Source organism: Neoarius graeffei, chromosome 1, assembly GCF_027579695.1.
Source record: "Neoarius graeffei isolate fNeoGra1 chromosome 1, fNeoGra1.pri, whole genome shotgun sequence".
NCBI classification, from domain to species: domain Eukaryota; kingdom Metazoa; phylum Chordata; class Actinopteri; order Siluriformes; family Ariidae; genus Neoarius; species Neoarius graeffei.
In genome coordinates, this window is record NC_083569.1 from 2,281,245 (window position 1) to 2,305,606 (window position 24,362).

Sequence of the window (24,362 nt, forward strand, 5' to 3'; positions counted from 1 at the left end):
TAATCCGGACAGAATCCAGCAGAACCAGCCGGTCCGGTTGTGTATCTCCTTTATATTTTGTCTAAACATTTAACTGTCATCTCACCCGAAGGCCTCGCAGCGGCTTTATGGAAGTTTTGATCTCATAACCTTCCAGACACTGATACAGAACTTTATCCACCGAGTTACCAATGCACAAGTTATTTCTCAAGAGATCACGACACGTACGACGTCGAGGGAAAGACAGACGAGTAAAAAACAGCGAGGAAACACTCCGCAGGAACTAAAGAACATATCAAAGGCAAGATCAAGAGAACAGACTGAACACGAACTAGACGAGTAACTAGGCAGAGTCTTCTAACAGCAAAACAGAAATGGCACACGGTCCAGATAAAGACGAACACACAAGCAAGCACGGCTGCGTGTGATGAAAATCTCTGGCTCGGACTTGTTTAAACGGTTCCTGTTGGCAGGAACCATCTTTATTTACAGAACAAGAAGAAAAAACAAAACAGCGAAAGAAGCATGAACACCAACCGGTTCAGTCTAAAGTTGTTGCCATGGTTACAGTCCAACAAACCACCCACAGTCAACAGAGCATCTGCTTCATATGCTGCACTCGAGGAACTCCGTTCACACACGCTCACCGGCCACTTTAATAGGAACCCCCATCCACCTGCTGTTCTCTAAATCAGCCGATCGCTTGATGCATGAACTCACGCAGATACAAATCAAGAGCTTCAGTTAACGTCCACGACGTTCAAACATCAGAATGGGAAAAATTACGATCTCAATTTTTGGTTTGAGTGTTTCAGAAACTACTCCTGATCTCCCGAGGTTCTCACACACAACAAAAACATCTTGTTGATGAGAGATCAGAGGAAAAATGGACAGATTGGAAGGATATAGTAACTCATATAATCACTCTTTACAACCGCGGTGAGCAGAAAAGCACCTCAGCATGCAACAGCAGAACAGAACACCACACCACACCACATTGGGTTCCACTCCTGCAGCCAAGAACAGGTTCCTATTAAAGTGGCCGTTGATTTACATAAACAAAATGTTTCTTCTTCCATGAAGGTGTCCATACAGAGGCCCGAAAAAAGAAAAATTTCCATATATGCAAATAAGGTCCAACATCCTGCGAGTTAAAGCTGAACGCAGCGCGACTGAAAACTTTTCTGGTCACGAGCTTCAGAATATTAAAAAAAGTCTGTGATTATCTGCACAACACACACACGAAACGGGTTTTGGAATGAAAACGAGTTCATCACGTCTCGGAATGTTTATCATCAGTTTTTTAATTTTTTTTCGCTGTCCAGTTTCCATCAAATCCTGCGCTCTGATTGGCTGGCAAGCAGGTCCGTATCCTACGGTACGGACCCTGGTTACGGACCTCTGGCGACTTGCTCGTTCACAACAACAAACAGTAGCATTTTTTGACCACATTTATAAGATTTATTTATAAAATTAGGCCACACCAATTCGATTACACTACGTTCAGACTGCACCCTGAAGCGACCCATATCCGATTTTTTTTGCCCATATGCGACCTGTATCTGATTTGTTATTGACAATCTGAACGACACAGATCCGATTTTTTCCACATGCGACCCAGGCCGCTTGGATATGTGGTCCTAATTCCGATGCATATCCGTTATTTTCACATGCGACTGCAGTCTGACCGGACAGGTCGCATTCATGCGGCCTACACGTCATCAACAAGAGACAAACGTCACTATTCTGCGTTGGCTAATCCCGCCTCTTTGGTGGAAAACAACAACATTTGTACAGTTTTCAGAATTTAAATAGACTTTTATAGAATTGATCAAGCTAATGGTGGATTTGGTCGGGACCCGGATGTTCAACCATCCTGTATTACAAGATTATAAGATTGTTCTGGAAATTTCCAGTAATTTGACACCTTCGGCCTCATTACTCTGCTGCCCACATTAATCAGATTATTGTGTGAGTTCCGCCGCCGCCACAAAAACCACATCGCGAGGTCTCGCCTCATCTCCATGCTTTACTTGCAAACTTGAAGAGTGCGCTTTTTTTTTTTTGTTTACGTATTACGTAGATGTGCTTATTACGTGTCAATTTGCGCATGCGGGACACTTTTGGGTCGTTTTCCGTTCATATTACACTACGTTCAGACTGCAACCTGAAACGACCCATATCCGATTTGTTGTGAAATCCGATTTTTTTGTTAGGCCGTTCACATTACCAATTATATGAGACTTGTATGCGATCTCCAATATGAACGGAAAACGACCCAAAAGTGTCCCGCATGCGCAAATTGACACGTAATAAGCACATCTACGTAATACGTAAACCAAAAAAAAAAAAAAAAGCGCACTCTTCATGTTTATTGATTTCTTTTTTGTTTGTTTGTTTAATTATCTGGTTAGTGTTAAAGTGTGAGGTCTCGTGTGTGTTTTTGTTTCTGAACTGAAATGAAAACGTGTAGCCTGGTAACGAGGGTTGACTCCTAAATGTCTCTCTAATTTCTATATAAGTGCACTACATGTTACTAGGAAGTAATGGATTTTTAAACTCTATATAGTGCACTCGAGCTTCAGTAGGCAGTCGTTTGGGATACGGCCGCTGTATTAATTCAGGCTTAATAATTTGCACATATTTATTTCGTCATATTAATAAACTTTTTCTACATTTTTATAAATATTTATTTAGATTGTTTATAGCCAGCTGAATTCTGCAACTTCTCTCAGCGCTGGCTCAAGGTGCAGAAACACCAGTGCGGTTTGCGATGGAGATGAGGCGAGACCTGGCGATGTGGTTTTTGTGGCGGCGACGGAACTCGCACAATAATCTGATTAATGTGGGCAGCAGAGTAATGAGACCGGAGGTGTCAAATTACTGGAAATTTCCAGAACAATCTGATAATCTTGTAATACAGGATAGTTTAAGTTATAAATCAGTTATAGAAACTGTTTTATTTAATCAGGCTAACAGATCAACATCCGGGTCCCTACCAAATCCACCATTAGCTTGATCAATTCTATAAAAGTCTATTTAAATTCTGAAAACTGTACAAATGTGACCTGTCCGGTCAGACTGCAGTCGCATGTGAAAATAACGGATATGCATCGGAATTAGGACCACATATCCAAGCGGCCTGGGTCGCATGTGAAAAAAATCGGATCTGTGTCGTTCAGATTGTCAATAACAAATCGGATGCAGGTCGCATATGGGCAAAAAAAATCGGATATGTGTCGTTTCAGGGTGCAGTCTGAACGTAGTCTTAGTTGGTTCTCAGAATTGCCGCTTGAAGAAAATGCAAAATGAAAAAAAAAAAATCAAAATCAAACTCCCGCCAACAGAAAAGGTCACGTGATGTCGAAAACCAATCAAATCGCCCATTTCACTTTCGTTAAAGACTTAAGTAGCTACTCCTGGTCAAATCTTTTTTTCTGTGCACTGTAGATGTTCAATTGACTGTAATTCAGTCGTTTATTTAGCGCCTCTGTTTACTGGTTTGCCTGTATTGTTTGGTCTATTTCCACTGCTAATTTTACCATCAGAGCATACTTTTATTTCGCCCACTCGCTCGCTTCATATTTTTCCTGAAAAAAATCCAAGAACCAACTAATTAAATTGGTGTGGCCTTATCAAAAATCTTATAAATGTTTGCCAGCATTTCTCAGGAGAATAGCATTAATTTTACAGCATGGATAGCGATAACGACAGTGTTCACAGCCAGAGCGAGTTTTACTTCCCTGAGAAAGAAAACATTCCAGGAGAAAGCTAAAAACCTCTAACTGTTGCTAACGCCGAGCAAAAACATGGCTGAATCCTATTTGTATAAATAGGGGACGACATACACTGCAAAAACTAGCCATCCTAATATAAGGAAAAACATAGACTATAATGAAGTGAAATAATCTTTCAGTGCAGTGAGATAATTACACTTGGTAAGACATCTTAGAATAAGTTGGTTGCAATCTAGAACTAGGTTTAATAATCTCAAAATTGGTGTCTTGTTTTCCTCTAAAAAGAAACGCTAGATCGTTTCAACTATTTTCAAGATATTTTCACTTGCTAAGATATTTTTTGCAGTGCAGGTGGCAAAATGTAGTTGTTTTTCCTGCCATGGAAGTGCACTTGTATACCGAGGAGGAAGCCATTTGCATTACAGCCGTGAATGAGGATTCAAAATGGCGGCTCGGTTCAGTTTTCCCTTTCGGGCGCTCTCGTTTTCTGTTAGAATTTGGTAAAGAAAAGAACATGTTATTTACCAGCTTAAGGTCGGGCCGTATGGTGAAATACCGTGACTTCAGCCCAGAGGGCCTCGCTCAGTACTTTCAAGACCTCGGTCACGGTATTTCACGATACGGACCAACCTTAATGTGTGATGTACGGATTTGCTGGCCTCGTGCTGTTATGGTGATGATACACGGGGCAACTTTTTGGGCAATGTTGCCGAGCAATGTTGCTGGCAACGGGCAACTAGGTGAGACACAGGGCAACTTTTCAGGGCAACTAACAATGGGCAACAACAGTTAGCAACGGCAGTTTACAGTTAGCTAAAAAAAAAAAAAAAAAAATCGATGTCTTAATTTTTGCTGTGACCATTTAATCGAGCTGTCTGTTGTTTTTTAGAGCTTTGGTGAGGTAAATTCCTCCATATAGAATATTAAAATAACTTACCGGCGTAAAAACAGATGAGGAGTCTCTCCATCTCTTCACTCCACTGACACTGAGCGGCCGCCATATTTGTTTGAAATTTCTTATCCGAACCTCACCGGAGGTCACATGACTCGATACTCGCGTTCTGATTGGCTTATCTCAAAAAGTTGCCAGAGATTATCAAAACCATTCAGAAAGAAGCAATGTTGCCCAATCTCAATAGAAAAGAGTCAAAACGCAATTGCCCAGCAACATTGCTCGGCAACATTTCCTAAAAAGTTGCCCCGTGTATCATCACCATTAAAGTAAGCAGCTCTTTGATCTGTTTAGCAGCAACAGGTTGCCAGGTTAACGCAAAAAAAAAAAAAAAAAAAAAGGGACAATTTGGTATCTGATCTCCGCCTCATGATATTAGAAAGTGACTAGAGGTCTGCACGGGACAGAATTTTCAGTCCCGCTCCCGCATTGTGCAGTCCCGCTCCCGCAAAGAATTATGATTTCCAGTCCCGCTCCCGCCCGCAAATCCCGCATGATGCAGACGTTCGCGTTATTTCTCACGAAAGTTCTTGTCGTTGGCTTGGGGAATTAAACATGCCGAGCTTAGCTGAGCTCTCCACTGACCGATCCTTCATTTATTGTAAGTTTATGGTTTAGACTCTGACATTCTGCTGACACATTCCAAGTTGAGCGCTGCATGCGCTCATGATTGACAGCTCTCGCTTTGCGCACTCGCACTCCCACTTCCGAGTCTGTGGCGTTATGATTCCAACCGCGATTTCATTCTCCTCTCATATGAAGTGCTGCGCAACCACAACCAGCTCCTCAGATTATACACTGTCTATTTCTAGCTTTAAATTGAACAATCTGTGCGATACACAGTCCTTTTTAATACTAGTTAATACTTTTTTAAATACTCAGGACTAATACTCTTGACTTAACAGTAAATGTACCTCTTTTTAAAGCAGCACTTCCTTCTGAAGCACTGTGAGCTTCACTAGAGGAGCTCTGCTCTTCTGCCATGATCGGAGATCTCAAACACGGAAGAGCGGAAAGGAATCGGAAACGTATGCGAGATTAGACCATAGGCATCTTAAAATGTTTTTATTAATGCCAAATAAAATATCCAGCACAAATTATATACGATAGACATAAATTAATAATTTATAAATTTTATTTTAAACACGTTTTTAGTTAGCGGGACTGCAGCTCATCACCTCTCCCGCCCGCTCCCGCACTGTGCACTCCCCCTCCCGCCCGCGCCCGTAATGAGCTTTCAAAATTTGTCCCACGCCGCACTGCTTTGCATCGGGTCCCGCGGGACTCCCGCGGGAGTGCAAGGCTCTAAAAGTGACTCATATAATAATAATAATTTCACTTCTTTTGCTGCCATATTATTAAATTGCCCATTTGAGAAAATGTTCGATAATATAAATTATAAGCGAAAAAAAAAAAAAAGTGTTACCTCAGGAGGCATGACCTGCCATTTGATGCCACAGGTTCCGGAAACGAGCAGGCGACGCCGAGCCCCGTCCTCGTTGGCAGAACCTGAGGGAACCTCGTTGTTCTCGTGGATGCTGAGGGACTTGGGTTCGTACACCTCGCAGCCGAAGTGCGTGGTCAGTGTCTCGAGAGTGGAAATGTACTTGACCTTCAAGTCGTGTTTGGTGACGCTGCTGTTTAGCACCGTTTTGTCATTGAACTCCTTGAGAAACACCTTGAAGACGTTAGAGATGCGCAGCCGGGTCAGGAGGTTCCTCTGAGAGATGGACTGGTTCAGGCTGGCCGGGATGTAGCTCTTGTACCTAGAGGACAGGACAGGGTCATGTGACCGGCTTCTTTTCCTGCTCACAGTCTGAATACAAATTGAATCATAAAGATCGTACTTGAATTTCCGAGCCAGTTCCCGCGCAGGCAGGTTTTTCCCGATGGCATCGTGGGAAATCGCCATCACCGCCATTCCCAAGCACTCGTTCTCGATGTGCTGGGCTTCCTCCTCACACTGAAAGCTGCGAAGTGCTGCTGCGCCACTCTGGAAATCAGACTGACTCTGAAAAAACACACAGCTTTTTTAAAATCTCATACAGAGTAAAAACACAAACACACCCGCCCCAGATGCTCAATAATACACCAGCCCTACATACCTGCGCGTACAGGTAGGTCAGTGACGACGAGTCCAGAAGAGCGGTCCCCTGGTTTCCTGTCTGTTTGAGACTGTGCCGTACGACGGCTGGCATTTCCTGATTCGTCCCGTGCCAGTTAGTGAAATAAAACCTGCACAGAACATCACACACTCATTCACTACTGAAATCTGATTATTACTGGATTACCAGTGTTTACATAAATACACACTCGCCTCATGCGATAGTGCAGCTTGAGTCTCATCGTCTCATCGACATGGAACACGTGATTCGGAGGAAACCACGTCCTGGTGGTTTCATCGTACAGAGCAAACAAACTGCTGCATAACGGAGACAGCCCTGAACACAAAAACAACAAATATAAAAACACATACGTACCATCATCGGTGTAATATTCGAGCACAGCTTTTTCCCTTTGCTTCCCTTCCCTGGCAGGGGCGGAGCTTAACCCAATCACAAGCTGATACACACCAAGCTAACGGGTTTTCTGTGAGCACATTTTCAACCATCTCACTCAGCGCATTTTATAACTTTTTCTAACATCAAAAGCATGTTTTCAACCTCATAACGTATTTTCTAGTGATCAGGTTCGGGACTGCTAAAACGATTAAAATGAACCAAGCTCCGGTCCAGAGGCGTATTGCGGTACTGCGCAGACCGGAGAAACTCACCCAGCTTCTTGGCGGCTTCGGTGCACAGCTGCTCAGCCGAGTGACGGCCTTTCAGGTGGATGATCTGCTGCGTGTCCGCCAGGTAAAAGTGCACCTCCAGTCCTGGCAGGATCACAGCTGGGGTCATCAGCGACTTTTTCCTCCTCTGCAGTTTCCCGAGGATCTGACGGCCCACTTCCATTTCAACGAACCTCACACCACACTCTGAGGACAAATGACAATCAATTCAGACTTTTTTTTTTTTTTAATAAAAACTAATGCGGGCAGACTGGACAGGGTTTACATCTGCTTCTAAATCCTCCATTTTTTAATTTTACTGCATTGGCCTGGTTTATTTACTCAGTCTCAATCTGGCAACCCAAGAAATAAGCATTTTTAAAGTAGTTCTAGAATTTTAGAACCCACTATTGATGAAAATGTAGTATAAGGGTATATATTCAATGTACGCAAATTAAAAATAAAAAATTTCCCCATCAAAGGGGTGTATTTGAGCGACAAAACCGAGCTTCTGGGAAACATTTCGTGGAAATCCCAGTCGGGAGTCACGTGACCGATGACGTAGTAAATTGACCAGGATGGCAGCATCCAGTATAAACACAAGCGAAATGAGTGAATCAGACAGCGATTATTCAGACGGAATTGCGTCTGAAGACGAAAGTGAATCGTGTTCCAGTCGAGGTGAGTCGATGCACAACATTTTTTCTACTAAATCAGAGGTCTGGGCCGAAATGTGCGTCGTGATCGGCAGTATATTTGGGGCGAACCGATGGTGTTCAAGTGGCCTTTCCAACAACACGGAAATGACTGCAGCTCTCAAAGTCTGCTGTGTGTGCATTCGGAGCATGGGGAGAAGAAAAATGCGGGCCTGAATGGGGACAGTCACGGCTGTATCGTAGAAGTGCAAAGCAGGAACTCGTCCAGGGATCGTCTAGTTCTTGTTTAGTTAAAGAACCCTTTAACGCTACGTTCACACTGCAAGGCTTAATGCTCAATTCCGATTTTTTTTGTGAAATCCGATTTTTTTGTGAGGTCGTTCACATTAACAAATATATGCGACTTGTATGTGATCCTCAGTATGAACGAAAAGCGACCTAAAAGTGTTCCGCATGCGCATTGCAGGATACGACGACGTCACACGCAGTGAGCATGGCCAGTGTTTACGGAAGTAAAACCGCCCGGTTGCGGTATGACCCATCCAATCTAGCTTGAATAGCTGCATCCCCCCAAATGGAAATCAGCTCCCTAACCTCTGCGTCCTTCCATTGAGAAGATTCAGAACCTTCACAGCCCGAAGCGTCCCTCGCATTGATGTCATGCGCAGGGGCGCAGATACGTTTTTTGAACTGGGGGGGACAAAGCTGCCAGCAAACCAACCCCAACATGCCTGTCAAACTTGTTGTGGGTTACCATAGCAACCAAGCTCGAGCTCGCAACCTGTGCAGTCTGCGCAGCTCAACCAACCGAATATCAGTCTTTGTTTTATGTGAGTTGTTGCAACTATGTATACACTGCTGTGCACCTCAATAAACCGAATGGTAATTAGTCTTTTGATTTTTCCGTGAGGTTTGCCTTATGCAAAGAAAGACAGCATAGACGTTTTTTCCTCCCTATAAGTGGGGGGGACCGAGCGAGGTGAATTTAAATCTGGGTGGGACGAGTCCCCCCCTCTATCTGCGCCCGTGGTCATGCGCCATGTTGTTGTAACTTTTTTTGAGAGACCCGCCGCCTACTTCAGCGCAGAATAGTGACGTTTGTGGCTTGTTGATGACGTGTAAGTCGGATGAATGCGACCTGGCGGTTCAGACTGAAGTCGCATATGAAAAGAGCGGACAGGAATCGGAATTAGGACCACATATCCAAACGGCCTGGGTCGGATTTGAAAAAATCGGATCTGTGTCGTTCATATTGTCAATAAAAGATCGGATACAGGTCACATATGGGCGAAAAGATCGGATTTGAGTCACTTCAGCCTGCAGTGTGAACGTAGCCTAATTGTCCTAAAGGTTCGGGAAGCTCGTTCAAAGCGCGCCTCAAGATTCTCCCACGGACTATAAAAACCACTTTTCCCTTTACACTCACCAGCATAAATATGTGCACTAGCCTTCAACTAGCACCAGTCTGCCCTCGTCCGCTTTACTCGCCGGTTCCACTCAGCGAGATCGTATCCATTATTCTGATAACGATCAGGGAACTGATGCAGAGATACTCCGTCTTTGTTGGTTTTAGAACAGCCGTACACGACACACTTTTTTACCATCGTATACAGTGGAAATAATCCGTAGATCCGCGAATTGTCACTCACAGGTCACAGTATGTACAGGAAGTGAGCTGTCTAGCTTGTCAATTTACTACATCATCGGTCACGTGATCGCGGCGCGATGTTTTGCTCGTGTGCCATCGCACAAAATCCTCTATAAAATCATTACGGATAAACATTTTTTAGTGATTTTTTTTTGTAATATACTACAAATATTAGTATTCATCGTTACACGCAAAGGCGATTTTCAAATTCTAAAACTACTTTAAATCTTGCACACTGGATTTTTTTTTCTAATCTCATAACATTTTATGACCTCGTAAAAAAAAAAAAAGTCGCAGCACATAGCAGCAGTGTCTTCTAATCTCACAGAATATTTTCTTATTATTAATCTCCTAACCTCATATTTTATAACGTAGCACATTTTCAAAACTCATAGGTACCATATACTGTAGCCTGTATATTTTTTAATATCTTATAGCGTAAATTTTCTCTCATGATAAGAGAAAGATCAACTTTTCATTCTTCAGTGGGGAAATTAAATGTTACAGCAACTCACAAATAAAAAGAGTCAGGAATAAACAAACAAACAAAAACAAACAAAGAGTGGAAAAAAGGTTTTTAAAAAACTGCAAGAATGTGTGTAAAAATGAAAATAGTAATTCCTGACATTATGGTACACAAGTAAACAATTTGTCTATAATAATAATAATAATAAAAGAAAGGACAACAACTTTGCTACTGTGGAAAAAAAACAACTATAATAGTGTAAAATTAATAAATATATCCACTTTCAGTGGAGGATAAAACATATGAAAATAAACTGATTTCAGAACGCAACACTAAAATGACTAAATTCTCGATTTTATTCGATATATTGAACAACACTGGGCCTCTAAAACACACAAATTTACAGGAACACCATCCAGGGCTCCGTCTCAAACAGTACCAACCCGCACTAAAGAGTGTACCTATCTAGTGCACTACGCTGAGGTTTCTGAATTACCACAGGAGGCGCTCTAGTGCGAGTGTCACTGCGGCAGCGAGCGGTTTGGGACAGAGCCCTGTCAAAAAACCACCATGACTCACTGGCAAGAAAAACACCGCGACAAACTCACCAGTGGCGATTAATTTTCCTCAGCAGAGCCTCGGAACGGCGTTCTCTTCACAAACACATACAACCCTCACCGTTTAATGTCGACTTTCTGTGTTTAAACGGCCCGTTTCTCAGCCTGTCGCCTCCATCAGTTAGCCTAGCTTCTAGAAAACTCACAACCCAGCTTCTCGTAAACTACGCATCACGACCTCGATCCGGATTGGCTGTTCGGATTGGACTTCCGTGTTTGACGTAATTACCACGCCCATTCTGGAAAGTCCGGATCGTGTGAATCGACTCATCACTGAGAGTCGACTCTGCCAGCTCTCGAATGAATCTTTTCCTAATTAAATCTTACGACCACAATTACATTACTTTCCACTGTATTTTATACTTTTCTTTACTAATTGTTAGCTCAAATCAGCAATACAAATGCGCACTGATAAAAACTGTAAGCATGGAACTGTCTGTGCTTTATTATAAAACTTTATTTTCATTAAGCCCACACACAGCTGGGAGGAAACAACATGCTCTAAACACACACACAGTTTTATATTTTATCATCTGTAAAACCAAAACAAGCTAATCATCAAACACAGACAGGGTGATTTCCCAGACTGCATCACAATATCACTGTCATTTTTAATAAAGAGATATTTTGCCAGCAGTTGTTTACTCATTATTTCACTTTTACTGTGTTTAGATGTGAGATGTTCATGCTATTTCCAGCTCAGTGGTTTTAATGAACAAATCCAGCAAATATTCTGTCACAGAACATCTACATTCAAATAAATGTTAAATACAAGTCGCATTCAAATCTGTCTCACTGTGTTTTCTCTCTCTTTCTGTCTCCCCGTCTGTCCCTCTGATGCCCTACGTCAAGCTGGAGTCTCATCGCATCGCTCCTATGGAGGACGGCCCCGTGAGGACAGTTGAAAGTCACACCTGGAGGACGCTCTGGACTCTTACAGTAATGCTTTTATGGCTGAGGACTACAGTTGACTTGCTAACTTTAGGACTGCAGTTGTCATGAACAGTTTTGCACTCAAGTTTCCATCAATGAAGAGTTTATAACATCAACGACACTGTCTTCATGTTAAAACTGTTAATGTTATAGTCATGCTGTCTGTTGTTGCCCAAATGAGGATGGGTTCCCTTTTGAGTCTGGTTCCTCTCGAGGTTTCTTCCTCATGGCGTCTGAGAGAGTTTTTCCTTGCCACCGTCGCCACAGGCTTCATCATTGGGGATAGATTAGGGATAAAATTAGCTCATGTTTTAAGTCGTTCAAATTCTGTAAAGCTGCTTTGCGACAATGTTTATTGTTAAAAGTGCTCTGCAAATAAACTTGACTTGATTTGACTTGACTATCTGTCTCACTGTATGACTGTCCATCTCACTGTTTGTCTCACTGTCTGTCTGCCTCACTGTCCATCTCAATGTCTGTCTGCCTCACTGTCGGTCTGCTTCACTGTCCATGTCACTGTCTGTCTCTCTGCCTGACTGTCTGTATTACTGTCTGATGGTCTGTCTCACTTTCTGTCTGCCTCACTGTCTGTCTGTCTACTTCACTATCTGTCTCACTGTCTGCCTGCCTCACTGGCCGTCTCATTGTATCACTGTCTGATGGTCTGTCTCACTTTGTTTCACTGTTACTGTCTCACTGTCTCTCTCACCATCTTTTGCTTTCGCTCTCTGTCTCATTGTATTTATTCAAACAAATGTTCAAATAGATACAGCATTCAAAACTGTTTCACTGTCTGTCTGCTTCACTGTCCATGTCACTGTCTGTATCACTGTCTCACTATCTGTCTCACTTTCTGTCTCATTGTCTGTATTACTGTCTGATGGTCTGTCTCATTGTTTGACTGTCTGTCTCACTTTGTTTCACTGGCACTGTCTCACTGTCTCTCTCACCATCTTTTGCTTTCACTCTCTGTCTCATTGTATTTATTCAAACAAACGTTCAAATAGATACAGCATTCAAAACTGTTTCACTGTCTGCCTGCCTCACTGTCTGTCTGCTTCATTGTCCATGTCACTGTCTGTATCACTGTCTGATTGTCTGTCTGTCTCACTTTCTGTATTACTCTCTGATGGTCTGTCTCACTTTCTGTCTGCCTCACTGTCTGTCTGTCTTGTTTGGTTTCCTCTCTCACAGTCTGTCTGTCTGTCTCAGTGTCGGTCCATACTAAACCGTAGCTATAATAATCTAATATAATATTCAATAAAAAATTAAAACATGAGCTACATTTATGCAGCTCAACACTTTGTAAGAGTTTCTTTCTTTCTTTCTTCTTTAAAGATTAAAATGAGTCGCGGCCCCTTTAAGACTCGCTCCAGGAGGAAACCGGAAGTTGTGGGCTATGAGCATTAACACAAAGAAAGTAACCGGAAGCGTTTGTGTAAGATGGCGGGGATTAAAGGTGATGTTTACAGCCACAGCATTCACTTTTTATCGGGTTGTTGTTTTAGCACGAATGATATACTGAGACTTTAAGTTAAATCTAAGTTGATGAGACTCAGAGCGAGGCGGTAGTGTGTGTTTATTTCTCTGCTTCTGTGGAAATGATTAAAGTTGTTATTCCGCTGCCTGCCTGGTTCTGTGGTTTTCAGTAAATGCAGTGATGATGTCATGACTGGAATTCGCAGAAATGCCTTTATTTAGGTGACTAGAGGTAGCAAGCCAGCTCTTAATACACTTAGATAATTAACACTAATTAATCTGATCGATGAATTAGCACTTTAAAGAGCTGAGGGAAACTTGCAGAACTTTTAAAAAAGCTAGTTTTGGTGACGTTAAAGTTTCCAGGTTATTTTTGTGTGCGTTTACATGCGCTGACCTGTAGGGGGCAGCAGACACAAGTTCAGCCTGAAACCCAACGTTTCACACTTTTTTTTATCCATCACATGTGGGGGGGGGGGGGGAGCACTGTCGTCTCAGGGCCTCTGCGTGCTCTTGCGACAAGGCTTTCGCAGACAGCTTTTCGCAGACAGTTGTAATTTATCGTTGAGCGGGGAGTAATAGGCGTGCGCGATGTTATTCACCGCCACAACGCAAGGGGGCGCGAAATCGCTAGGAGTAGTTGGTGGGTGTGGTTAGTGGAGTGTTTATTCTCTGGTTACTTATAATGACTAGAACTGGAGTCGTACAGATGTACGTACTTCCTCGATCAACCGCTCTTCGCTCGTGTTTTTAAAAATGGCGGTCGTGAAAACAAACCAAACCGGGAAAGTAGGGAAGCGGAAGTGCGTGTACAGCGGATGTAGAGTGGACCAATCAGAGCCCTCTTGTCTGCGAGGCTGTCTGCGGTGGTCACAATTTTTGGGAGGTGCGCGCAGAGCGTCTGCGAAGGGGGGGCTACGCAGACATCCATCTGCGACGCCATCTGCGAGGACTGGGTTGTCAGCATAAATTGGCCTTCACAGCAACAAGGTTCTGGGTTCGAGCCCAGTGGAGTTTGCATGTGTCTGATACCCCTTTTCCACCAGATCAGTTCCAGGGCTGGTTCACAACTCGGTCAACTTGCGAGCCAGCTGAGAACCAGTTTGCTTTTCCATAGCTCAAGGTGCTAAGGGGAGCCATGTCATTACGTCGCTGTATACGTCAGTTACGTCGCTGCGTTTGCATAAACCTTGGTGCGAACATCGAAGCAACAACACGAAGAAGAAGAAGCAGCAACAACAACAATAATGGATGACTGCTGCTTTACTGCATCCATGATATCTCATCGCTTATTTAAAAATGGCGACCTTTCGCAGTCTTGCTATTGTTGTTGGTCTTAACAACTCCGCCCCCCGCTGACGTAAGCAGTTCTTTCCTCTGGCCCAGCAAAGAGTTGGTGCTAGCCTGGAACCGGTTTTTCTGGCCCCAGAGCCAGTTCTTTGTCAGTGGAAACAGAAAACCTGGTTTTCTGGCCCCGAACCAGCCCTGGAACTGCTTTGGTGGAAAAGGGGCATGTGTGGGTTTCCTCCAGGTGCTCCGGTTTCCCCCATAGTCCAAAGACCTGCAGGTTAGGATAATTGGTGGCTCTAAATTGACCGTAGGTGTGAATGGTTGTGTGCCAGCTCTGCCTTGTCCAGGGTGTACCCCATCTCTCACCCATAGTCAGCTGGGATAGGCTCCAGCTCGCCCGCGACCCTGCACAGGATAAGTGGCTACAGATAATGGATGGACGTTATATATTTGTGGAGGTTTTTTTTGATGATACACTTCCTGTTTCAGCTCTGGTCAGTTTGTCCTTCAGTGGTGCCCTTGGACTGACCTTTCTGCTTTTGGGCTGTGTGTTGGAGCAGTTCGGGTACGTCATCACTACTCTGTCTGTGTACAATGTCCCGGAAGATTTGGCGCTTTTTTTTTCTATTTATGTTTGACTGTATGTGTGTTTGGACTTTTTAGAGTTTATTGGCCTCTGTTCGTGCTCATTTTCTACGTGCTCTCGCCGTTGCCGTACTTCATCGCCACCAGGCTCGGAGAAGACACTAATTCCTCAAGCAATGCGTGCAGGGAACTCTCACACTTCCTCACCACGGGTATTGTGATCTCAGCTTTCGGGCTGCCTGTCGTACTGGCACGCAAAGAATTGGTAAGATGAGGGTTTTATAAAATTTGCATTAGTGTCTAGTAGTAATTATTCCAAGTTTATTAGCTTTAAGGTTACAAATGACTCATACATTATGATGGAACACTAAGAATCATATTCAAATGACTCTGGTACATGAAACCTTAACTCAGTTATATTCAAATGATTCAAATACAGTATGCTGTAACAATGAATTGTATTCACATGATTCAGATACAGTATGCTGTAACACAAGGAATCGTATTCAAATGATTCAGATACATTATGATGTGACAAGGAATCACATTCAAATGACTGGTACATGAAACCTTAACTCTAGGAATCATATTCGAATGATTCAGATGCATTATGATGTAACACTAGGAATAATGTTCAGTTGATTTGGATACATTATGATGTAACACAATGAATCATATTCAAATGATTCGGATACATTATGATGTGACACAAGGAATCATCTTCAAGTAACTGGTTCAGATTAAAGTGATTCATGTATCCTATAATGTTACTCAGTGAATCAAAGTCAAATGATTCATATGTTAAAATGCAAGATGATGAATTGAATTGACTCAGAAGGTAGAGAGAAAGAAAATAATGGTAACGCTTGTATAGTATGCTTATACACTGTGTGATGCATTGAATCAAATTCAGACTCGTGTGTGTGTGTGTGTGTGTATATAAAACATGAATTAACAGTGTGAATCAAATTATAAATTGTTCTTTAAACCAGGGGTTCTCAACCTTTTCTGCTTTGAGCCCCACCTATTAATACTAGTAATGAGTCGGGGCCCTTTAAAAAAGATCCCCAATTATTTTGGCTCATCTATTCTATTAGAATCTAATAATCTGTTTTAAAGTGTATTAATGGGATGCGACATCACTCCCTGTTAGAGATGGGAATTTAAATAAAAACATTTTTAATTGTAGGTGTTGTATTAAAACTGTATGGATGTGCCAGAAGCCAAACCCATGCATGCAGGTCATTCTCAGTCAAAAGGGATTAATGATCCAAAAGTGGAGTCTGGTCCATTAACACAAGAACTTACTGCCATGTTTGTGTTCAGCAAACAAGCAAGTTATTAAAACCAAGGAGTGGATATAGAACCCACTCAATGGGATTAGATCCTTACACGCCAACAAAGAAGGACTTTTCCGATGAGTTGGAAAGTGATCCATCGGTTGAGTTCCCCGACATCTCAGACGACCTGGTGCTGCAGACATCGTTCTACATGGACACGCTGATGGAAACCTGGAAGACCATGGAGGAGAACAACTTTTATATACGTGTCTGGGTTAAAGATAAATCCTGTATCGTTTTTCCCCGGGTAAGGAGAAGTTTCTGGGCTTTTTGTCCGCGTCTTTGCGATGGTTGCTAGGACGCTACAAGTTTTAGTATCGGGTGTAAACAAACCACAGCCGCTCAATTCCCAATCCTCCCTGCTCTTCTCTTCTGGATAAATCCTTCGCAGAAACCCCTTTAAAGACCTGGCGATTGGCGAAACAGGATGGAGACGTGATCGCGGCTGGGGAAGCAGTTTCGTGCTGTTGACTCCCTCGTGAGCTGTTTGTGTTTCCGTGGATCGTCTCAATGACCTTCGGTGTAAGCTACATCATTGTCCCTGTAAAGATTTCATAAAGTGAAAACGTATGCGGGCACTTTCACACCAAAGGTTGCCTTAAAAGTCCCAAAAACAGTTGAAAATGAACTTCAATGTAATGCAAAAATCCATCCTGAATTCCATAGAATACATATTGGGTAACATGTACCTCAAGTATCAAGGCTACAAGTCATTTCAAATTCCAAAATTTATTAGTTTTAACATAGCAGGAAGGTAAAATTCACAAATTTGGATTTTTTTTACATCATCATTCAGATTTAAGCCTAATTGGTGGATTGGGTCCCCTACATTCCAGCTAATTATTGCAGAGATGTTAATGGAACAAAGAGACACCAAAATATCCATCAATGGTGGACATATTTTGGAAAATCTAGTTTTTGGTGAATTTTTTCAGTCTATTTTAGGAGTCACTTCACATATCAATAGAGCTAGAAATGAGAAATAGGTCCAGGAAATCAGCTAAAATGCCTTTTTAGAAAGATACACCAATCTGGTAGGTGACTAGAAAATTTCAACTTCATACTGTATCTACTTTCTGGTCACCGCGCAAATCAAATCAGGTCACAAAATCCATATTTCTGTTCAGGAGAGGACAGAATGTTTAACATCACTTTTCAAATGAAAAATTACTCAGGAAAACTGTGGCAACAATTTTGAATATGTTTTCTGATTGAAAAAAGAACCTTTTGCACAGTTTCTTGGACCATTATATTATTTCTTGGACCTTTACAATAATGAAGGTTTATTTTATCCTTATTATCCTAAAAGTACTTAACATATAAGTTAGCAATTTACATCCAAAACACCTGGAGCCACAAATTTCATATGTTAAACTATGCATTTGATGAGAGCAAACATTTAACATCTAGTCAGTGAGAGAGAATTAATAGTGTTGGGAGTCTTGGGCATTTGTTCAGGAGAGGACATTTTTCTTTAACGCTTAATTTTCTCAGAAAATTAACCAATATTGTAACCTGGGCACATTTACATCCAAATTATTTGACTTGTCTGACCGACAGGTCTTTGTTTGTACTAGTACTAGTCCCCAGATGGTAACTTTGAGGTGAAAGTTCTTTCTCAAATTGCCACCTAGTTCAATCTCAGAAGTTCCTCATCTGTCTATTCTCGCTTTCCTACACATCAGTAGAAAAACCTGTCAAGAAGGCCTAATGCTACAAAAACTTTTTATCAAATAACAATGAACAACACATAACAGTGAAACACAACAACACCAAAACTATGCCTACTTATTTTCCAATGGCCATAATTGAACATGAAATTCCCATGAACACAGAATGTCTGATCTGAAAGTCCTGGTCGTCTACAAAATCTATTCATTTCATACACGCTATGCCTCTTTAGCATTGGACCGACATCATCAACTTTCACTTAACATGGCTAAACAAGAACCAAAATGCTAACAGTAAAACTATGAAACAACAACAATACATTGGTCCTACCAATGACTACATTCAAACAGATCATTTACACATGAATGTACTAGTAGGCATGTGGAAACAAATGCATGATAAAACTATTCCAAGTTGACATTTTCTGGTAACTTGAAGTAGTATTGATCCCGCTTATTAACTGAAGGCTGTCCAAGTTTGGTTACAGTACATTCTATGCCAACTGTATCTGTGTCCTTTTCATCCACAATGAAGTATGGTTTGCCCCTAGATTTCAGATAAACTACATCATACTGTCTATTTATCCCTACACTCTGGATGATTGCTACGTAATTCTTGACTTTTCCTGTTGTTGTGACAAGCCTCAGTATTATGTAGTCGCCAACATTGAAGCCTGAAATTATACAAATGCGGTTGGGATTAAGTCAGTGTCGATGACAGTTTGATTCATGTAGTTAAAAGATTCTAAAACTTTTATTGTTTTGGCCAAAAAAAATACTATGCTCACCACTATGGTTGCTTGCTTGATGATCAGTAACATGAGTATCAGTGGTGTTTTCATCCTGGCTGGTCTTTGTCGCAAATTCTAGCGAAATTTTACTTTGACACCACTAGTGTCATTCATATTGGGATATTCACTGTATGAGTTTCCAACAATGGTCAGTACAATGATAATTCACTTGTGGTACAACCTCGGAATCCACAGGTTAAGGCCTGAAAATTAAATGTACAGGTTCTCACTAGATACCCTCCTGAAGAGGGGATTACAGTCTCTGAAGGTATCTGGAGCTAGCAATATTAGGCCTACTGGGTTAGGGTTGGGGGTTAGGCCTAGAATGAGGGGCTGAAAATAGACGGGGATTTTGTCATTTAGGAAAAACATTGCCCCCATCCCATCCCATCCCGCCCAAAGAAGGTTATACTAGTACATAGAAAACAGAAACGGACCTAAAATACACCATCATGACCATAGACATTTAAGTATAACATGAGCACAATTAAGGCCCAATCCCAATTCTAATTTCTACCCCTACCCCTCCGCCTTCCCCTCCGCCTTCCCCTTGGCCCTTCCCCTTGAAACTGAGCTACAAGGGATAGGGCTTGAAATTCAACCCTTACGTATTGGGATAGCCCTTCAACGATCGCATACGTCATCGCGTACCTCCGTCAGCGTTTACGTTAGCAAAACGCGACCAAATGCGTCATTGGCTGCGACCAGCCGCTACAGTCAGAGCCAGAGGCAGAAATCTCTGCTGGCAGGGTGTGATTTGTTAACTAACACCACTGAATGGGATATCTTTGGCGCTTCGTGCACCACATCCGACAGAATGAGGTGTCAGAACACTCATGTAAACAATAAAAGCGAGAATAACAGAACAAAACGTACGCAGTCAAGCAACCGAAAACAATACTCACTCCCAAAGCTTTTTAGCAGCAGCTTGGATTTCAGAAATCGCTGCTCATTCTCAGCTCGAAAGCGAATCAAGCGGCGTGTTTCCTCTGGATAACAACTTAAAACACGTAAATAATGGAGAAAATACATTTATGACAATCTTTCGCCGCGGGAACCGCCATCTTTCTGAAATCCGCATGAAATCTCGCTGAAATCCGCATGGCATTGTGGGAAATCACTCAAACCCCTTCGTTCGGAGTCAGCTCCAGGAAAATCTCCGTTTGGAGGGGTACAGAAGCCCTCCCCCTTCCCCTACCCCTCCGCGTTAACTGGGATTGGGATACCCCTACCCCTTCACGTGAACGCGCAAAATGGAGGGGAAGGGCCAAGGGGTTGGTCCAAGGGGTGAAATGGGATTCGGCCTAAGTATGGGACAGAACATCAAATATGGTGAAAAATGCACATTAACTTACCACGTTAAAAAATTATGCCCTCTCCTGAATAGTGGACTGTGTACAACCTTGACAGCTGCACCTGCCCTATGGTAATGACAGGCTAGCTCTAAAGACCTGGGAATGTGAACTGGGCATTCTCTCTATAATTCTAAACCAATCAAATCATTCAAAACAACAAAATGCATCAAGTTTGGTCTTCTACCTGTTTACTGTTTACACTTAAACTGTACCAATGCACCCAATGACCGTAGAATGAACCCATAAAGCACTTTTTTGCAGGGCCAGGTTTGCTGCCCGAGTTGTTTGGTGCATGAAGTGCATTGTGTAACGCAGTACAAAATATGCCTATTATGATATTAAATATCCTGTTCTGGAGAGGACATCCCCTTTAACAACATTTTTATGTAAATGTATCTCAACCATGCATTTGAATGCGATAGTTTCTCATTGGTTTTATATTGTTGGGCCCTAATTAATCCAGTAAGAATATTTCTCCATAAAACTGAGGTAAGTTTTACAGATTATCCTAAGTTCCGGAGAGGACAGATTTTTAACGCAGATTCTACATCAGGATTTCGAATAGCTGAAAAACTCACTACCTGCTTAATAACAGTTCAAATTGAAAATGAGGTGAAAACAGTGATGAAAAACAATTTCTTAAATGTTATTCTAGACTGATAATGCACAACACGTTATCAGTTACTCATGTTGTTCAGGAAAGGACAATCACTTTATTTGTTTTAACACGGAATGCCATGATTCAGTTAAATCACCATAGCGGCCAAACGAATTTACCGATTTTCATGAAATTTGGAATGGACATTTCTTGACTCGCCCCCTATATAAGGAAGCAGCATGCTCAGCCATGCATGGGACAGAAATTATTTAATACTCAATGCAATATTTTAAAATTTAATTTGGGACTGCAGATTCTGTCAAAAACGTTAAAAATGGCTAATATTTCCACAATAATGATAGGATGGAAGAACCACTGACTGTGTAGCTTCTTTCCGACCCTCAGACAAAAACAGTGAACAAAAGTGATGCATTATGTCACATTTAGTTTACTTTTATGACCCTAGAAGCTAAACTTGAAAAAGGCAACCTTTGGTGTGAAAGTGCCCATGCGTTAGTTTACAATATGGCGAGCACGATCAAACAGGAAACACAAACCCATCTGAGGACTTGAGTGTCTCCTGAACTTCCTTCAAAGCATCACGAAATAAAATGGTGAGAGAAGTGATTTTGTGACTCTGAACGAAATAAATCTGAGGAATTTACAAACCTTTCCCGAAGGGATCGCTGGAAACTCGAGCGTTCTTCAGTTTGACTCGACTCCCTTTCATCACAGCAAAAGGTTCAAGACCCACCTTTCTAGTCGTCTTTTGGTAAAATCCTTTGCCCTTTCGCTTTATCACGCCACGGGAAACCCGGAAGAAACTTTTTATTCAACGTTTCACGGTTTGTTCCGTTCAAACAGTCCAAAACAGCGCAAGCGTAAGGCATTTTAACGACTAGCAAGGCGCCCCAGTGATAGTACTGCTTTGTGAACAGGGCGCTTAACTGACTTCATGTCTTGCGTATCTAATGAGGCGGACGTGACGTCGGATGCAATCCAGCAATTGTACCTGACTGAAAATTAGTTTCAACTTGGGGGAGAAATTTCAGCCCACTAGATGGCGCTTCGCAGCCCTGAGTGGTTGAGAAACGCTGCTTTAAGTGACCCTCGCCAGTCTCTGTTTTCATATCCAGCACACAGTGTGATCCATGACTCTTCACATGACTCATTCCCTGCACTGACTCGCCTCCTGTTTTTAAACAGATCAAATGGGGAGCCTGTGGCTTGGTGATGGCAGGAAACGGCGTCATCTTCCTCACCATCCTCGGTTTCTTCCTGGTGTTCGGCGGCAGCGACGACTTCAGTTGGGAGCAGTGGTAAAGCCATGACCGAGGACGGGTTGCCAGATTGAGAATATATCCTAATATCTGCTTCTGGAGGGAAGAGGGTGAAATATGGGGACGTTAAGGCTGAGCTTCACTTGTAACATTAACAACAGGGCTGGGGAATCCTCGACGGGAAGAAAGAAGGAACTTCACTGTTCCTCGTATGTTTCACTGAGTCTCACTTTAAATCAACACACTTCTTACTAGAACTGACATTAATTCCTGGCGGGTTCGCATAAGATACCGTACTTCCTGTCAGAGTTCACTTCATTCGTTCACACTAGATTCATAATCAGCACTATTTTCAAATCATTGCTTTAAATATTTGTGTTCTTGTACTTTTGTTTTATTGATGTAATCACATGTTTACAGAATTAAAATGGTTGAAAAATAGAACATTCCAAGTTAAACCACCCCCCCCCCAAAAAAAAAAAAAATTAGTGAAAAGTTACAGAAATAAATTTGGGTACTTTTTTTAAATAAAAAAAGATCACTTGCTGACGTAAAGCATAAAGGATGTGTGTGTCGAGACAAAGCTTCGGTCATACCAATACGCCAAAGGAGGAAAAAAAAAATCTGGACCCCTCACTGCCCTTTAACTATAAAGAACTCTTTTATAACCTGTAATTCAGACATCTCAGCTTAACAAAGCTTCTCATTTAGGCTTATTTTTTATAAATAATTCATTCATACTTCATACGGCACACAGCTTCTGGTTAACTGAGTGAATGTAAAGATAAATGAATCATCGCTGCTTAGCTATTCCAATTTTTTTTCCCCCTCGTGTTTGTCTAACTCGCGTCGATTTCATTTTTCATGCAACGCTTCTAAAATATGTGCATTTATTCACGCTACAGCTCGTGCCCATGAATCACATTCAAATGACTCTGATTCAGTGTGCTGTTAATCAGTGAATAACATCTCCTCCACACCAGGAATCACATTTAAGCAGGACTTGACTGATTTTAAAGTGACTCTGATTAACGATTCTTCGCAATTTCAGATGGCTGCGGCGCAACACTATGGAATCAATTTTGTGCCAAAATGTTCATACGATACTTTTGAAATATCAAACAAAAACGACAAATCAAAATACAAAAAAAGAGAAAAGTCAATTTTTTTAGACCGGCAAACAAATTATTCGTGTAATCGTGCAAAATATCAGTCTGTTACTCTTCAGAAACCTTTTATTTTTGTTCCGCGGCTTTCTCGGTTTTGTTTGACGTAATTTATTTTGGTTGCGATTCCAGCTTTCTCGTTTGCGCTCCCTGACTTTTTGCTTGCAGTTTTGGCACAAACTTCCCGTGTGGGCGGGCTGTCCAGGAATGCATTCCCATTGGGTAACTTGTGTTTGACTGACAGCTACGCTCAGCCATTCCGTACTCGGATTCTGGCGGACTGTTTGACGAGTGACCAATCCATTGACGGTAAACAAGGATCGAGTGGACTTCAGTGGCGACTATGATACTGAATTTACACTTTGTTGAATTAATTCAATATCGTAGTCGCCACCGAAGTCCACTCGATCCTTGTTTACCGTCAATGGATCGGTCACTCGTCAAACAGTTCGCCAGAATCCGAGTAGGGAATGGCTGAGCGTAGCTGTCAGTCAAACACAAGTTAGCCAATGGGAATGCATTCCTGGACAGCCCGCCCACACGTGAAGTTTGTGCCAAAACTGCAAGCAAAAAGTCAGGGAGCGCAAACGAGAAAGCTGGAATCGCAACCAAAATAAATTACGTCAAACAAAACCGAGAAAGCCGCGGAACAAAAATAAAAGGTTTCTGAAGAGTAATAGACTGATATTTTGCACGATTACACGAATAATTTGTTTTCCAGTCTAAAAAAAATTGACTTTTTTTGTATTTTGATTTGTCGTTTTTGTTTGATATTTCAAAAGTATTGTATGAACATTTTGGCACAAAATTGATTCCATACAACACACCTGTACTTTACGGATTAGTCTGATAGAAAGGCCTTTTCACTACGAATCAAATTCGAGTGACTCGTTTCGAGTGAAGCGTTTAATAAATAAGTCGATGATGTTTAAGCGCCGGACACAGTGATGTGCCAAAGTTTAATGTAAATGACTCTGTAAACGATTCTACTCCATGATTCACCTAAAAAAAAAAATCACCTTTAATAAATGACTCTCTAATATGGCTCTA

General features: G+C 41.9%; 2 protein-coding genes across 2 annotated transcripts in view; one reads left to right on the forward strand and one right to left on the reverse strand.

Moving 5' to 3' along the window:
* The window catches only part of LOC132890701 (tyrosine-protein kinase JAK1-like), a 54,569-nt gene extending 43,556 nt beyond the window's left edge, over positions 1-11,013 (reverse strand). Inside the window, exons 1-6 of the mRNA XM_060927838.1 lie at positions 10,817-11,013; positions 7,442-7,645; positions 6,986-7,109; positions 6,774-6,903; positions 6,516-6,679; positions 6,095-6,434 (exon numbers count right to left, since the gene is read on the reverse strand). Of these exons, the coding sequence (XP_060783821.1) occupies positions 6,095-6,434; positions 6,516-6,679; positions 6,774-6,903; positions 6,986-7,109; positions 7,442-7,622 (939 nt within the window). The 5' untranslated portion in view covers positions 7,623-7,645; positions 10,817-11,013. The remainder of the gene's footprint in view (positions 1-6,094; positions 6,435-6,515; positions 6,680-6,773; positions 6,904-6,985; positions 7,110-7,441; positions 7,646-10,816) is intronic.
* Positions 11,014-13,135: 2,122 nt separating this feature from the next.
* Positions 13,136-23,296, forward strand: LOC132890708 (leptin receptor gene-related protein-like). The gene is made up of 4 exons (XM_060927850.1): positions 13,136-13,217; positions 15,017-15,092; positions 15,191-15,377; positions 22,073-23,296. The coding sequence occupies exons 1-4, from the start codon at positions 13,202-13,204 to the stop codon at positions 22,187-22,189; spliced, it is 396 nt and encodes a 131-aa protein (XP_060783833.1). The 5' UTR covers positions 13,136-13,201; the 3' UTR covers positions 22,190-23,296.
* Positions 23,297-24,362: the final 1,066 nt, after the last annotated feature.